The sequence below is a fragment of the Pieris brassicae genome, chromosome 6 (assembly GCF_905147105.1).
Source record: "Pieris brassicae chromosome 6, ilPieBrab1.1, whole genome shotgun sequence".
In the NCBI taxonomy this organism is placed as follows: Eukaryota; Metazoa; Arthropoda; class Insecta; order Lepidoptera; family Pieridae; genus Pieris; species Pieris brassicae.
Window position 1 is genome coordinate 13,091,002 of NC_059670.1, and position 17,277 is coordinate 13,108,278.

The following is a 17,277-nucleotide window of genomic DNA, read 5'->3' on the forward strand; positions in this document are numbered from 1 at the left end:
TGGGTTTGATTTCCGAGATATGAAATTAGTTATAAATGTCTCTTCCGCATATACTTACTTATACTTTCAATAGTATTGTCACTATATGTAAGTAAAGGGGAATAGAAAAATAAAACCAACATTCATTTATTAATTTTATTAATTCTATCATAACTAATTACAATATAATACATCAGTCTTTTGTAAAATAGAATTCATTACATTGAAAACTGTACATCAATTTCTGAAAACGTGTATAACATTATAATAAAGCTACATTTAAACATAAAAAGAAATAGGCTTATATGTTAAACATTTAAGCGTTATTATTTTTTCTACTATTATTATTATTACATCCTTTTTGTTTTATTTGCGTCTGTTACTGTTGTGGTCACTGGCAAAATGACCAGCGTTGTAAGCACGTCTGCTCCATATCATAATACTGAGCCAAGGCCAGTTACAACCACAACACACACACATTACACTCTTACAGTGTACCTTATTGTTTTTTAATTTCCATATTTTTGTAATTTTTATTATTATTCTTTATGTATTTCGTTAGTAATAATTATAATGTCTATGTATGGTTATTTTTTGGTTATTTATATTGCGTGAAACGTTAGTAAGGAAAAGTAGAGAATGAAACGGTTCGCCTTAATATTGGACTTCCAGACTTAAACCAAATTATTATTAAACCGATTTTCAGAAACTGTAGTAAAACTATTATCTATTTATACATAGTAATAGAAACTTTATCTAACATTAATTTGGCATAGAGTTTAAAAACATTCAACTATTTTCAACTACTTTATACAATAAGTTCCAAATTTGAAATATTAAATTCGTAAACTATTTAATTTTTTGGCCTCAGGTCAGCCAAATAAGCTTGACAAAAAATTCTATAATTACGAGTTTACTAACTAACGTTTAAAAATGTTTGCGTCAATTATTATTCGAAACGTTAACCTAAGTTAACACTTGACACACTCAAATTTCACGTTAATTAATTTGTCATATTCAAGTGAAGATAGTTAAACTAGTAACAATTAACGTATGAGTAAAATGTATTTAACTAACACTGATAGCACATTAAAATAAAAAAGTTGACCCCTTACTTATAACGGCGTTTCCTGGCTTCGATTTGAATCTTTATGGTGCGTATTTAAAAAAGATATTTCTAATTTATTTTAAGTCATAAATTATAGAAATGAATGAATTTAATATACATTCGGGAAAGTCCTATTCCCGAAGCTGTGGTCCAACGTAAATCTTAAAACAAAAGCCAAGCTCTTGCTACGTGTCCAATACGTAATTGAAAGAAACGCTCTACTGGAATGTGATCCCTATTTGCATACAGTGAAAAAGTATTTTATATAACAGATGGAATGCTTATAAGTAAGGGGTAATGTAAAGTCCTATACAACCTTATTTTATATTGAGACCTTGAGTTTAACTATTAACATATAAATATTGTAACACAACCATAATTTTTGCAGTGATATTTCATTAGCTTCATTTGGATTTACCTTAAATAAAATATTCATATTAATGTAGATATAGATTTTTTTTATACAAACGTGCAGGCTCATCTGCTTGTTAAATGTTGCCGGCCACAGACAATCATACTGCCAGAGAGCTCGCAGTGCTTTGTCGGCTATTATGGAATTAGGGACTCTAGTACGTCTTAATAGAGCGATTCAGATAATTTTATTAATGTTTAATAGAACGTGAAAGTAAGGGATGTCACATTAAATTAAAATAAACTGTACCTCAATTTTCCGTTTTACCCGATGGTCCTTAATTCTTCTCGCCTTTCATTTTAAGCAGCATTTTTTCGCGTAGCTACCTGTGATGCGGGGTTCTACAGGTTTCTAAGGAAAATATTTTTTATACTTACGAAGAACTGTTTACTTTTTGGCCAGGCATACGTATCACTTTTATTCTTAGTATAATTTACTGTGTGAGAATAAAACATTATAGAACACTAAGACAGTTAATGAGCGTTACCTTAGTGTAGGCTATTCACTTGTGCTGTAGAAAATTTGCCATCATTACTGTATGGGCTAGATTGTAATTCATGTAGTGTTTTTGTTGTTTTAAACAATTTACAATGAACTTACCACGTGAGCATTTACTTCCGCTATATTTTGATATTGTGTCACTATCTTCACATTCAGAACACATTTGGAAACTTGTTTCTAAAAATTACAAATTACTGATAATTTTGCATCAATTATCGTGAATATATATACATATTTTTTATTTGATGTTATAATATGAGCAGTGTTAGGCTTCAGTGTACGACTCTCATCCCTGTGGTCGTAAGTTCTAGCCCCAGCTGTGCACCAATTGATTTATTTTAGCGTATTTAAGATTTGCGCGAACGCTGAAGGAAAACATCCTGGCTTGCTTAGACCTAAAAGTCGACGGCGTGCGTCAGGCACAGGACACCGATCACCTACTTGCTTAGATTACCAAATGATCATGAAACAAATACAGAAATCTGAGACCCAGATCTAAAAAGGTTGTAGCGCCACTGATTTATTTATTTATTTTATAATGTTTCCAATGCTTTCAAAAATTGCTTTAACAGAGAAAATATTTGCGTTCAATAAGTTTCATTTTCATTTAGTTGTTTGAAGCTTTCTTAGCGTTTATGCATTAGTTGTTATATGCTTCCAAACTCGTTTGAGATGCGACAGTATGGAAATTTATTTCTAAATGTACAATGAAAACACAGACGGCTGATCACTTACCAGTCTATTAAACAAAAACAATCCCCAGATAAAAATGTAAACCAAAACCGAGAGGTTACAGTGCAATTGGTTTTATAAATTAATCTAGGAATCGTTAAACCATACCTGTATCACAATATTTGTGTTTATGACCCAAAGGAGGATCCTGGTTGTCAACGTGCCCAAACGTTCTGAAGCCAACCGCAAATTGTGCGTACGGACTTATTTCATAAAGCTCTGTAGATATATTACAACATTACTTCTAAAACTGTAAATCGCCTTAAACTGTATTTCAAGTAAGTTTAAGTTATAGGGCTAAAATAGCTGGTTAACTAAAGTATAACGTTATAAATAATATTCATAAGTGGTAGTTTTCTACTAGTGCTCCTATTTCACCATTCCTATTGCTGATATAGGCAAAACTTTGTATACGAATATTTTTATTATCAATTACATAAGAGTTATATAAACATGGTGTAATGGTTGCAGCTTCTATCTTCTATCTGCTATCTTCTTCTCAAAACAAAAAACTTGGCAATTATAAAGAGTGGCGGAGAGTTTATTTAAAATTAGAAGCATTCAATATGATTTTCTTTACTGATGATCATAAGTGTAGATTGTGTTACCTAAATGATTTTGAATTTTATTTTGGCATAATACTGTATATTTTTGTATATTACTATATAAAAGCGAACGCGATATTTGTACTTCCATTTTTTAGTTTCAAATACGCCAATTGCTGCTATTTTTTTAAAGGCACATCAGGGAATAATAAGATGACACAAGGACTTCTTTAAAATGAGATTGGAAAAAAAAATGTTGAACCGAATATTGAGAAAATCGATAAATGAAATAACTTTTAGTAAAAGATAATTGCGTAATACTCATTATCAGTGTATTGCACAGATTCCCTTTATCGAAGACGTTGCGCCTATTGAATACTGTCTCCGACACTATCGACATTTTTATATGGCAGAGTAGCGATATTGTGTATATTATATTTAATATTTTATAATTTGTTATATTTTATTTATTTTTGTCTACATTAAAGTATTGGCAAAGTCTGTAAGGATAATGTTTGTATTTATAAATAAAGTGAAAATATACATAGTTATATGTAATCAACTTGATTGTCCAGATTACTTATTAATACGAAAGATTTTTAAAACTTACCGTGTTTACTATTATTCCTCACTGGTATTGGTGTGCTATAAATTCTATTTTGTGCATTTATTACATTTTCTTTCACAACGCTCGTAAGGTTATTGTGCGACGGATTTGTTGTGAGATTACCGTTCTCGGATTTATTATCTGTTGTTAGAGAATCTCTGTATTGTGTAAAGTTGCCAGTTCTAAAAAAATATGTATCTCAATAAACTCATTTAAATCAAATTGGAGCCTTAATAATGTTGCTAACTGGTATAGTTTAGTGGTTAGACGCGAGTAAAAAAATTGCGACCAATAGGTATGTTCGTGTGAAAAGTTGCTCCCGCAGTGAAGAAAATATTGCGTACACTAGCAATAGAATAGAATGAACTGCGTGAGTCTTGTAGACGGCATGTGTCATGCACTTGTCAGTAATGGAAAAAGAAACAGATAGCAATTGAAACTAACACCAGCAGAAATGTCTCCGTTTTTTATTCTTCAACCTAGTTGCATAAGGTGGGGCTAATTCTCTCTTGTTTTTTTAACGAGAAATTCGTAGAATTTTGATCTTGGTTCGGTTTTTATACCCTGTTTAAACTTCTTAAATATTATTCAACAAAATCCTAGTTGGGGAAATTGGAAAGTTTATTGTAATAGTAAGACTCTCTTATTAAACTCGGAAAGTTTAAGTGGGCCACGGTTTTTGAGTCTCTTGAGACTACATTGAGAGTTCATAATTAGTTTTTCACAAACTTTTGTACTTAAATTTGAATTAATCAATTAATAAACAAGATTGTTCGAAACTCATTTTCTTTCTAGACCTTGATTATTTACATTTAAACAAATAATTTATTAATCAATTGCCGCTATCATATAATGTTAATATTAAAGCTATACTCCAATTTGAAATACTAATTTCCAAAGGCATTAATAGCCTACTCGGTTTAATCCAGAAGAAAAGAAAATTTCAGAAACCTCTGCAGCAGTGTATTGTACCAGGAAATTGAATGCGAAAAGTCTACTTGTAAAATCTACGAAATTAATAAAATATATTACCTCTGTCTTCTTAATAAAATATAAGCACAACAGATGAGGCAGACGAGAAGAAGAATTGAGCTAGATACGATTACAAGCATATTTAGATCAAATATTTCTGACGGTGGACCCACATCACCTAAAAAAATTAGATTAAATTCATTCTCTTAATGGAAACAAAATGCCGATATTAAAATAAATTTAAGAAAAGAAACGTTACAATGGTAACTTCCATAAAATTCATACTAACGTAACTCGTTCGTAATGAATTATTTGCAAGCATATCCCTGTTATATAATATATACTGTTAAGCTACTCTTATAATGAGGAAATACTTACTACCATCCAAATTTTTTGTAGCAAAATTGTAAATGCTACTAATACTCCCAGCCTCATTTGTGGCAGTAATCCGGACCTGGTACCACGTTCCGGGAGACAGATCCGCTATAGCGAACGAACTTGAACGATAGTTCGCTGCTTGGTACAGGGGTAGACTCCAACTTGTGTCCGCATATGTCTAAAATAGTTTTGGTAATTTTAAAATTAAATACTCAACCATTTTATTTAAAGGCTTCTCTAGTTAATATAAACATATCGTTAAGTTCTCACTACTGTAAGTTTTAAGGTTTATTGCTATCTTAATTTTTATAATACTTATTTAGTAATTACTATTTCGAATATTACTGACGTGTATATGTGTAAAACAATGTTATATACATGTTTAAAAGAGTAATACGTTTTAAGGTATATTTTTTTTCTCTCTGTTTGTAGTTGTTTGTTTTGTTTTTTCGTATTAGTTGTAGTGCTTGGTACCTATTTAGTTTATTACGAATTTAAATTATGGTATTTTCTGTACCTTTAGCTCATATACATCAAACAACAATAAATTTAAAAAATACGTGCGTACATAGTACACATGTCAGAAGTGAAACTTCTTTGACAAACTAATTTTTAAGTCTTGTTCATATTTATACAAATCTAAAACTTTAGATTTCTAAGACTTAGAGGGAGCGAAAAATGAAGAAATATTAGGAATTTAATGAATTTAATTATCATTAAAATATTAAAAGTGTCGGAAATTAATAAAAAATATTTTTTTTTAAATTTATTACTTCGATATCTACATTATTCGCGCGATTTCTATTGGTGTTGTTATGACTAAAGCATCATGATAAGTAATAATTTCGTGTTTCTAGATTATCGAAATATGTTGTAGAAATCTATTGTCGTTCTACTCTCGCTCTTTGGCTATTTGCTTTATACTACGCTCGCTATTCTCACTCTGTCACAATCGATCTCTCCCTTTTCTTCTATTCTAATATTATATTGCGTTTCATCCGTAAATAATTTATCCTCATGCGCCTAAAGAAGTTTCACTTAAAAAAACTATATAAATATTTTAATGAAATATTATTCTCTAATAGAAATGATGAAACTGTCCTCAAGCAATTTAAATACATAATTGATATTAATAATAATGAAATTTTATTGTAGTATAACTTCATTAGTATGACCGCGTAAAAAGTCAATTTGATATACATAATATATAGGTATATCTGACAATTCATGAAATACTAATATTAGATATTCTAACCAACGTATTCCTGGCTCTGGTCCAGATTCTTGATCCCAGGGGGCGAAACTCCACATCCCAAGCTCTCATATCGCAACCACCACCTTCCCAGCCAGCCAATTGGATGTACATGTGAGAACTGTTGCTCCATAACCATTCGTTTGATGTTGGTGGAATTGGAACTAAATATAACAAGAAGAATTTAAGCTCCGGGTTTTGTTCGGTTCAAACTGTTGACTTCTACTGCTGGACAAAGGCCCCTAAATTTACGGTTCCCGGCGCTTTGCCTCCAACGCATTCCCTTCACCCTCACCAGATCATCCAGATTATGAGTGTAATAGAAAACCAGCCTTAGCCTTAACAAGCGCATTTTCAAAAAATAAAGTCCTCTTCAACCCTATTAACTTTAAAATGAATAAATCAAAGATAAAAATAAACTTAATGCCAATATTGTAGGGGTGAGCTGGTTGCAGGCAAATCAGGTTTGCTACCGCTAATTTTCAGTGTCTTTGAAAGTGAAAGTTTAAAACAAAAGACGAAACGAGATCTATTCTATTGTAATTATCTAACTGTATATAGTTAAATGCGAGATGATACGCGACTTGATACAATGTTTGTATCACGTATATACCGTATTGACATTGAGAGTGAAAATTTAAAACAAAAGACGAAAAGTTTTACATTCTCAGTCCCCTGGTTCAGCTTTTGATATATTTATTTAAAGAATAGATAAATATAAAAACCAGCGATGGTTAACATAAATATAAACTCTGCTTTATTAAATTATCTGTTAAGTATTGGGGCATCTCTTAAGTAAAAGACGACGTTTAAAGTGCTTTTCAGCAAAATAAATCTTTGACGTTGATACGTGAAAATTTCAATTAATTTATTTTTAACAACGATTCATCTAAATCCATAAATAGTAGACTATGTGTTTGATTCTCTATATAATTTGGATGAGGCATGGCAGCTCCTTGTAAACAAAATGGTTGACAAATAAAGAGATTGGCGAAGAGTTTCTATCCAGTTATAGTCGTCTGTTCCCTGGATTTGAGAATAAGAGAAGAAGCAGTAAACGTTAATTCAGAGTAACAATTTTTAATAAGCTATTGAACAAAAGTTATGAAATTTAAACAAAATATTTTTGGTGGACTTACCAGTTCCCAAAGTGCTGATATCAAGATACGCAGGTTGTGAGGTTCCAACTCTGTTCGTCGCTGTTATTCTTAACGAATATTTTGTTCCACACTTAAGTCCAGTTAAGGTATGTTTTTGGACGTTAGATATATTAGGTAATTCATTTGTTGACCAAGCCTCTTGCCAGGGTCCATTTGCTTCTTTCCAAGTTAGGCTATAGGCTAAAAAAGAGATATACTTGAAGCATACATGTATTTTGTAGTTAAAATTAACAATTAACTTTCATTGTAACGGTATAACATCGTAGTTAAAGAAAGAATAACGTTCGATACCATATATTTAGGATAACGACAATAACAAAAAGAACGCAAGGCAGATCACATAATAATGCTATATGTACTGAACTTGTCGCTTTTCTAACACACGGGATCCGATGGGAAGACTTTAAAAGTAGCAGGCCCGTATATAGAAGGACCATTCAGGACAGACTATAGTGAAATTATATTTGCAGGATGCCTATGACGCAAGACAAGCAAACACTATTAATTATAATATTAATATAGCTTCGTTGTTTGAAATAAAGGCTTCATTCATTCATAAAAACGTACTTATTTTCTGCGCTGATGATTTATTCGGCATGGAATAATGTGGCTGTTCCCATTCAACTACAAGTGAGTCTTTATATGGCGTTGCTCTAAGGATTGGCGAATCCGGTAATGGTTGGACGATCACTGTATACTTCACTGAATCAGAACCATACAGATTCTTAGCTAGACACGTATAATTACCGCTTAGAGATTCGTCAATATCTGAAAAAAATATTGTAATTATATATAAACTTTTAACAAAATTCCATGACTGGTTTTGATGGGACCACTAAGCCTCAATATTTCTATCATCTTTCTGTCTTTATTTAAATTAAATCACTGTAATTGCATTATTTTAACTTAACAAGTCATCTGCCTTTTCTATCACAGCGGAAACACAATTCGACAGAAAGAGACGAAAGAGTACTTTAGCTGTAATTAAACTAAAGAAAGTATATGTCCATTTCTTTCATTAAAAATCACATGAATTTATTTTACATAATCATTAAAACATACAAATGCCAAATTGAAAGCTCACGAACAGATTGAAGACCGGTATCAAATATTCGACAGTCACAGATACTAAATATAAATGGTAATAATGTTAAATTACTGTTAATCAGAAGTGTATCGTCGTGGTTCCGTGTAAAGCGGGGATGGTGGGTGATGATGTTGTGGTTATGGTACCAGACCGTACGGGCTGCAGGAGCACCGACACACTCGCATCGTAAAAGTAGAGATGATCCCGCACCCACAGATATTGAACCGCCTAAAGATGAAACTCCAGCTACGACTGTATATAAAATCATTTTCTTTACTTGATTTATTTAATTACTTAGGAAGATTTTTAAATGTTTACTTAGGCCACTGACTTAAAATATTATATATATCTTACATGTATATAAACTCTTATTAGAAAGTTGTATTATTTCGGTAGGACATTGCAAGTAGTATCATGGTGTTAAGCTTTTAATTAACTGATTAATCATCAAAAACTAACTGAGCGTTAATTACGGCACATGTTGCAGTACATGACCACTATGTGGAACCAGCTACCCACTGAAGAATTCTTCGCTTTCGCAACCCCCTAGCATTGAGAGTGTCCATGGGTATTACTTCATCAGGTGGCTCACCTATAAACATTAATTTATAATACTACCTCTATGCGTTGGTGTTTGAGTGAGTCTCTTGCTTGCTCGGCCTTCACCAACATGCGTAGACGCACACACCCACGCTTCATAAGTCCGGCCAGTGCTCAAATCCTTCACTTCTGCTGTATGGCGAATAGATTCTATACGCTGTGTTATAACTGCATCGCCTGCACTTCTATGACAAAATATTTGAATAAAAGCAAAAACACCTTATATATGTATAAATATATGGGCCAGGTGCGATCTGGAGCTCCAGACTGGCATGAGGGTAACCCGGGATGGGCTATCCGACATGTTGCTTAAGCACAGATCGCAGCATGAAAAAATCTGCGGCAAGATTGTCAAAAATGTCACATGAATAGCACGAGAGGTAATGCGGGTGCCGCCGGTCAGCGGGCTCCGACTCGCCCATAAATAATATTTCTGGAGTAGTTGTCGCCCGGGCCCGGTGTGAGACGCCAACCCTCTAAGTTATTAATGTCCCTTTTTAAGAAAGGGGAGACTTCAACACTCCCCTGCTACCTAGCTACTCGGGCACGCAGTCAGTGAGATGTGACCATGTAGGGGTCCTTATAAATAAAAAATAAAAAAATATATATCAGTAGAGAAGAGAATGTTTACAAAGATTATGACAGTCTCTGGAATGCCTTCAAGGCTTTTTGTCAGGCTGTCATGACTCAAAAAGAGAATGCGGAGCGTCAGCCTGACAATGATCCAGTCGCCCTACCAGAAAGGAAACGAAGACCAGGGCAGCGTAGTATTGCTTTCGCACGTCTACCCTGAGAAAAAATTATGAAGATTTGTACGACAGGATTCACGTTTCTCATGCTTGTGACCTCAGGTGCCGCTTCCGGAAACTGGACAGCGAGTTTTCGTTTGGTTTTTAATTTTGTACTGTAGACAAGTTAAGAAGCTGTTTGGTTTCCAAAATACCTACATTACATATATACATATATATATATATATTATTTATGGCAATAATTTTTAAATTCGACTGATTTTACTTATTTTTATTAATATACAAATAAAAAAATTACCTCGGCCTTTGTTGATTACGTACATTCACTGACTTATACTTATTATACGACTTTGATATCGAAACCATGGTCCGCTTTACTAGACACTTTCTTTTGCAAAATAGCGAGCTGAGAGCCATCCCAGAGGGATGTCTTTCCTCGGAGAAATGACCTTCAATTGTTTGAAGAAAGAGTATATAAGGCCGCAACGCCACTAGAAAGGCTTTTAGTCCATCCCGCAGGGTCGTTTGCCCCTATACAATAAAAAAAATAAGAAAAATAACGCTTACCCCACTGGCTTTATGTAAACTGTATAGAAAAGAATTTCTCCATTCGGCCTGTCTGGTGGCTTCCAACTGATGAGCAATGTTGTCGGTGATAGCACTAAAACTTTTATATCTGCTGGTGGTGATGGAACTATAACCAATGTATAATATATTAAATTTCATCGCTGCATTACAGTAGTCAACGGAATTAAGTTCACGGACTTTTTTTCCGTTGAGAGTTTTTTTTTAATGCTAAGCTTGCCTTTCCTAATTATTTCTTATGTTTGATTTTTGCGTTAAATATATTATTGGTTATGAATTATGTTCACATGTTAGGACAGGATTGTGTATTTTGTAAATTAATGAATTAAACAAATGAAATTAAAGTATAGTTTTGTAACAAAAGTCAATAATAAATTGAGGGCGCCTTCAATTTTGACGCAACGTGCCGCGGTGGCAGCGCGGCTGTCGCGCTGTGGTCGCACTGCTGTCGCACGTTTGAGAATCGTAGTGTAGTACACATTTTTACGATGGACTCTGACGAAGATGCACTGTTCTTAGCGTTACTATTAAAACAGAAGGAGAATTGTCATGGCAAGTAATAAAAATATAAAATAATTGTGTTAAAAATATACTGATTTTTTTCACTTGCAGTTTTATTTGTAAAATTTTCAATTAAATTGATTCCCTATTTCTTCCGATGCCTTTTTATTTTCAATTTTATTGCTGTACTTGTCGCACCTCGAACCTCATATCGCTGGACGACTCTCAACCTAATCGATAAATTCTTCAACCTAATTTTCTTTCATGTTCATGTTACAAGTCTATTGTACAAAAAAATACGTGCGCCCAGCAGCGCGGGTGTAGCGCTGCAACCGCGCGTTGTTTCTTTACATAGATTTACAAAGTAGCGCGGCCGCAGGTCTGCTGAAGCGCTGCAGCCGCGCGGCACGTTGCGGCAAATTTGAAGGCGAATGAGAATCAAAATCATGACACTAATTTGACATTTCCAGCAAGCAGCTATAGGTTGACCAGTGACAAATTATTTGATCTGATTCTGTAAAAAATATATTTTTTTTTATATATTTATTAGTATTTTAAGTGCTACAAGTGGTGGTCCTAACATCTGGCATATTAAATATAATAATTTCGTATTAATTACCGTCCTGTAATGTAGTGCAGACAATTGGGTAAGAAAACGGTCCTACCCCGTAACTGGAATAACCAGCGACTTTAATGGTATAATTTGCATATTTTAGTAAGTTTTGCAAATACTGTTCCGTATGAATTGATGTTTGATTCTGCCAATCACTCTCTGAAAAAAACAATTGAAATCCTACATAGAAACATGATTTTTAAAAAAAGGTAGAAGAAAGATGTCAATACTAAGGCTCCCGTATGACAACATCGTTTTAAGTACTGCAGTAGATGTGAGACCGCAGATGTTATTCTAGACATAAAGTCTTCAGAAAAGAGACGAAGAGAAAGACCGAGAAACTGTAAACTTAAGTTACTTTTACGGTTCTTGTTCTTGGACCGTCGCCATTTCGCCTCTCTTAGACTTATCATATTTGATACCATTTGTTTCTTATAAACATTAATTTATTTTCCTAATAATAAATCAAATAATTTAATTACCTGTATAATCATTGCCGGCAGCAAAGAACAAAAATACGTCTGCATTGTTTCCAAAATTTTAAAAGTATGCATAATTCATATTGCTTTTTTTCTTAAATAATGTCTTCTTTACACCAATTTTTCGACGTATAAAAAGACAATTACACTTTTTTTTTTAATGACTGAGTACAGACGGACATATTATACAGTTGTTATAAACAAAGATATCACTACCGTTTCGTCATGGGCGCCTGGCCTTGAATATAATATTTACTTGCTTTATTCATTTTACAATAATAATACTTACAATACCAATATACCAATCATTATTACATATTATAAAACAAAACACTTAGACAATACAAAAAGCCAAAACAGATTACATATATAAACAATATATATGAAACAGAAAACATAATTAAGTACATTAATAGACAAAAATATATTATAAAAAAACTAAAGGAAACTGAAATTTAACATTTGAAACAACAAATAATACTTAGTATTTCAAATTATTGCTTAAACAAAATCTTCCTGCCTCTTCAAAGACTTCCGCACATCTTCTTTGGTGAGGTGGAAAATATTAATAACCTCGTAGTTGGTGTCATAGTTAGATAAAACTTAGATATTTGTTGTTTTGATGAAATTGGGTATATATGATGAATAATATCTCATCATCAAAATAGTTAAGGAATAAAAAATTATAGGGGTCCGAGTAGAAGCGAACATTATTATGGCAGACACGGAATCTGCCATAATATTCTTTGTTATTTCGATCGGAGTAGACAAAGACCTATTTTGAAAAATAATAAAGTTGTTCATAATTAATCAATACTAAAATATTGTAATAATGAACAATTCTAAATTTGAAGAAGATATCTTTGTTATCGTTGTAGTTATACCATTATTGCACTAAGAACGCTCACTTAAAAACTAGTGATTTTGTACACCGTTTGTTCTTTGCTCCCGTTGACACAATTAAGTCTAGTGTTGGGAATAATACCTTTTTTTAAACACATTTTACTACTAAGATGAGGTAAGGAGAAAAATTAAAAAAATACATACCATCAGGTGCATATAGAATAGTATATCCCAAAATCTCAGTTCCATGCCTTGGTACTATCAAGGGTTGCCAACCTACTCGCAATGATGTTGAGGAAACGGCTGTACATTCAACTGAAGATGGAGCGTTTTCAGGAGCTAACACATACGTTTAAATTTACTTATCAAATTTAAAAAAGAAACATAAATTCTAAAGGCATTTAAAAAAAATTCGTTTATAATATAGACAACTAGCGGATCCGATAGTCGTTACGGTCGTTACATGTTTAATACAAAATTTTAAGCTTCAATAAACCATAATTAAACAACTAATCATAAATAATTATCTGAACTATTCTCGAATACGAGCAGTGTTGGACTAGTGGCTACAGCGTGCGACTCTCATCTCTGCGGTCGTAGGTTCGATCCTCGGCTGTGCATCAATGGATTTTCTTTCTGTGCGCATTTAACATCAGCTCAAACGATGAAGGAAAACATCGTAAGGAAACCTGCTTGCCTTAGACCCAAAAAAGTTGACGGCGTGTGTCACGCACGGCTGATCACCTACTTGCCTATTCGATTTACAAATTATCATGAAACAGATACAGAAATCTGAGGCCCAGACCTAAAAAGGTTGTAGGCGCCATTGATTTATTTATTCTTGTATCCACTACAACAATCAAAATCGGTCCACCCCCTTTTTGTATAACGGCTTTGTCGGGAAAGATTCGATCGTCGTCTTGTCATCTCGTTAATAATAACAATGCTGCGATCAAGACGACAAATCAAAACTTTTAATTGTCAAATTTTCAATCATACTTAAACATAGATAACCATACGTTTAGCTGTTGTTACCCCGTGTCAGTTGCGTTTTGTTATACCACGTTTTAAGTCACGTCCAACGCAAACGAGAGAAAAGTAATCTCTGTGCGTCTCCTGGTCCTAAGTTATCTGGCCACCAATTTTCAGCCAAAACGGTATCTAACACGACTTTCTTTTATGTGTATAGATGAGACAATAAACTTTTGTATTTGTAATATTAATATTTTTTTAACGATAATTCGAAGACAATCTCTAATTTATATAAAATATTGTCGTAAATTTCATAAAATTAAAAATACTTTAGTAATTGGTCACAATTTTTACCTCCTTCCCGAGTCTCCTGAAAAACTGGCGAGGAAAATGGACCCGAACCAGCACTATTAAATGCTGATATTGTTACAGCATATCTAAAACAACAAGCGAATTTAAAAATCTATTTTATAAAAACAAGCTTTGACTACGCAACAATTATTTAGCTTTTCAGCATCTCGGCTAAATTATGTAATTAATATTGTTTTACACTTCCATATCGGCTTATAGCTAAAAGAAAGAACTTAGCCTATAGGCACAGAATAAACTATGTATAAAAATAGTTCCTTATTATATAACCCTTATTTAAGGAATGTCTTGTCTGTTATTTTCTAAGGGAGAGTGATAATGAAAAGAAACATCTCTGAGTTCACACTAAGAAGGAACTTCACTTCTGAGTTTAGATTGTTAAAGCACACGTACCTTGTATTTTTCAAAAGGTCACTTAGCATTGTCTCTTGCTTTCCAGACTGGTGTGGCACTTTTAACATTCTCGTGTTTGTTTCTTCTGAAACTAAAATAAAAATTCAAATAACAATCAAGAGCATTCTTTTTTTTAACTATACATCCTTTTTATTATATTTAATCAAGTTTTTTTTTCATTGAAGTTGTTGACTTGTAAATGTCCTTGAGCATTAAAAATCGTATCCAGTTGCGGTATTTTTTGTAATAGGAGGCTAACGGCCATGTGGCTCACCGAGACTTATTATTTCAAAAGGTTGACATTAGCGAAGGACATATCAGAACTTTGAAGGAATGTGTTGTAAGCTTCCTTGTTGAGTAAAACAAATATTCGCTGTATCAATGGTAAATGATAATGATATTTTTCTTATAACAACATTAAGGTAATCGCGTTATATGAAAAATCTTTAAACAAACGTGATATCGCTAAAACATCTCGATTGGAAAAACCGTAAACAGGAAAATAAGTGAAAAAGGCAAAGTTGTAAAATTTATATAACTTTTATGGCGATAAAAGTTTCCTCAACTTTAGAGGGGTCTTATTTTTACGACAGTAGAATAAAAGCTTCTTTGTGCTGCTACTATTTTGTTAATTCTAATTAAAAAGATACTAAAAAAAATATCTTTGCAAAGATTTAAGTTGGTGCCCGGTAGATAGAACTTGTGAGCTGGTGCTTTCCTCGCTTAACGAATAAGTATTACAAAACAGTGAGGAAATGATGCCAGCATTACAGATACACAGGACCAAACTTTTCAAATTTTTCTTTGTTTTAATTTCTATTTATACATTTTTGAAGAGAAATTTCTTTATCGGTGTTGTAAAAAAAATTACCATCACATTTTTCGGTTGTTCCTTGTCCCTACCACGGTTTATTCGAAGAGATTCGAAGCCGTTAATAACAAAATTATATAATAACGATGACATTGATAGTAGATCATTTTTCGAAAAATAAGTTCAGGCAAATAGGTAACAACTTTCTATTGCCAACTCATTTAACCCACGTATTCGTCAATTACACTTCTGCAGCTTGTTGCAGGAGCTGGAGGATGCCGCCATTACAGAAAGGTGGTCGTCTATATATTTTTTAATTGCCTAACCGTATTAAAAAAGTGATGCAATCTTACTTGGTCCAACATTCTGTGGCACAGCCTTTATGTGGAATCCTGTGATGTGGCCATTATGTGAAAGTGGGTCTGGGGGTGACCACCACACTCTTAGCTGGCCTGGCTCTTCTGTTTGCGATACACGTACTTGTAGTGGTGGAGAAGATGGTGCTACGCAATAGTCATTATTTTAACATCTTTTAGCCCAAATAAGAAAAGGGTTCTCTATGAAAAACGTATTATATTTATGTATCAATTATGATCGGTATTACAAACTGTTGTAAATTTGGAATCAATAGAATGAAAAAACAACAACATCTGTCTCATTTTATCAAAGCGTAAGCTCAATTTGATAGGAGATGAAACAGTATATGAAAATACACTGATTTAGGTTTTATCAATAAGGGGAAGGCTTTATAAAGTACATTAATAAAAATAAATAATTTATTAAAATTGATGATTTCTTTTAAATGGAGTTATTAATATTGAGTTTATGTTGTAAATCACGTTCTTTTAATATTAAATTTAATTTTAGAAATAAAGTTTTTCATTATATTAAAGAAACTTTAACTTACCTTCCTCCTGTGTAGTGAAGTGGAGAGGTTCAGTGAACCGGCTTACAGCAACCTGGTTAACAGTTGCAACTCTAACTGCATAACTGTTCGCCGGACGAAGATTTTGCAGCTCGAATATTTGACGTATTTCATTATTGCTAGAGGAAATATTGACTTTTAAACGTGGGTTTAACATAAATCAAATAAAGTGATACCGCCGCCCATAGACACTCACATTGCCAGAAGGCTCGCGCAAGTGCGTTGCCGGGGTTTTAAGAATTGGTACGCTCTTTTTTTAAAGGACCCTAAGTCGAAAAGTTTTGGAAATACTTCTATGGGCAGCTGGTTCCTATATAGTGTTGGTGCGCGGCAAAAACTGCCTTAAGAAACGATCAATTGTAGAAGTACGAACGTCGAGGTGATACGGGTGGAATTTCAGCTGTAGGTATTAATCCGAATAACACCTCTAAACACTTTCCATTGTAGATGCGGTAGAACATGCAGAGTGATCCCACATCTCTACGCAACGCCAAAGGATCTAGCCGCTCAGAAAGGGATTGGTCATCGACGATTCGAACCGCTCAACAAAGAGCTGGTACTGGGGAGCTCCCCCCCAGAGGTGAGAGTATTGGGAGTATTCTAGGTGGGAATTCAACTAATCATCATCTACTTGCCTATTAGATTAACAAATGATCATGAAACACATACATAAATCTGAGGCCCAGACTTAAAAAAGGGTGTAG

The 17,277-nt window shown here is 33.3% G+C and overlaps 1 protein-coding gene across 1 annotated transcript in view; it reads right to left on the reverse strand.

Annotated features, from left to right (window-relative positions):
* Positions 1–327: 327 nt before the first annotated feature.
* LOC123710553 (Down syndrome cell adhesion molecule-like protein Dscam2) overlaps positions 328–17,277 on the reverse strand; it is a 99,743-nt gene continuing 82,793 nt past the window's right edge. The window contains exons 20-38 of the mRNA XM_045662523.1: positions 16,556–16,692; positions 16,002–16,151; positions 14,838–14,928; positions 14,430–14,512; positions 13,308–13,442; positions 11,788–11,940; positions 10,650–10,776; positions 9,352–9,518; positions 8,806–8,985; positions 8,214–8,414; positions 7,626–7,826; positions 6,490–6,650; positions 5,235–5,412; positions 4,917–5,034; positions 3,888–4,066; positions 2,841–2,951; positions 2,100–2,177; positions 1,749–1,850; positions 328–1,505 (exon numbers count right to left, since the gene is read on the reverse strand). Of these exons, the coding sequence (XP_045518479.1) occupies positions 1,822–1,850; positions 2,100–2,177; positions 2,841–2,951; positions 3,888–4,066; positions 4,917–5,034; positions 5,235–5,412; positions 6,490–6,650; positions 7,626–7,826; positions 8,214–8,414; positions 8,806–8,985; positions 9,352–9,518; positions 10,650–10,776; positions 11,788–11,940; positions 13,308–13,442; positions 14,430–14,512; positions 14,838–14,928; positions 16,002–16,151; positions 16,556–16,692 (2,479 nt within the window). The 3' untranslated portion in view covers positions 328–1,505; positions 1,749–1,821. The remainder of the gene's footprint in view (positions 1,506–1,748; positions 1,851–2,099; positions 2,178–2,840; positions 2,952–3,887; positions 4,067–4,916; positions 5,035–5,234; positions 5,413–6,489; positions 6,651–7,625; positions 7,827–8,213; positions 8,415–8,805; positions 8,986–9,351; positions 9,519–10,649; positions 10,777–11,787; positions 11,941–13,307; positions 13,443–14,429; positions 14,513–14,837; positions 14,929–16,001; positions 16,152–16,555; positions 16,693–17,277) is intronic.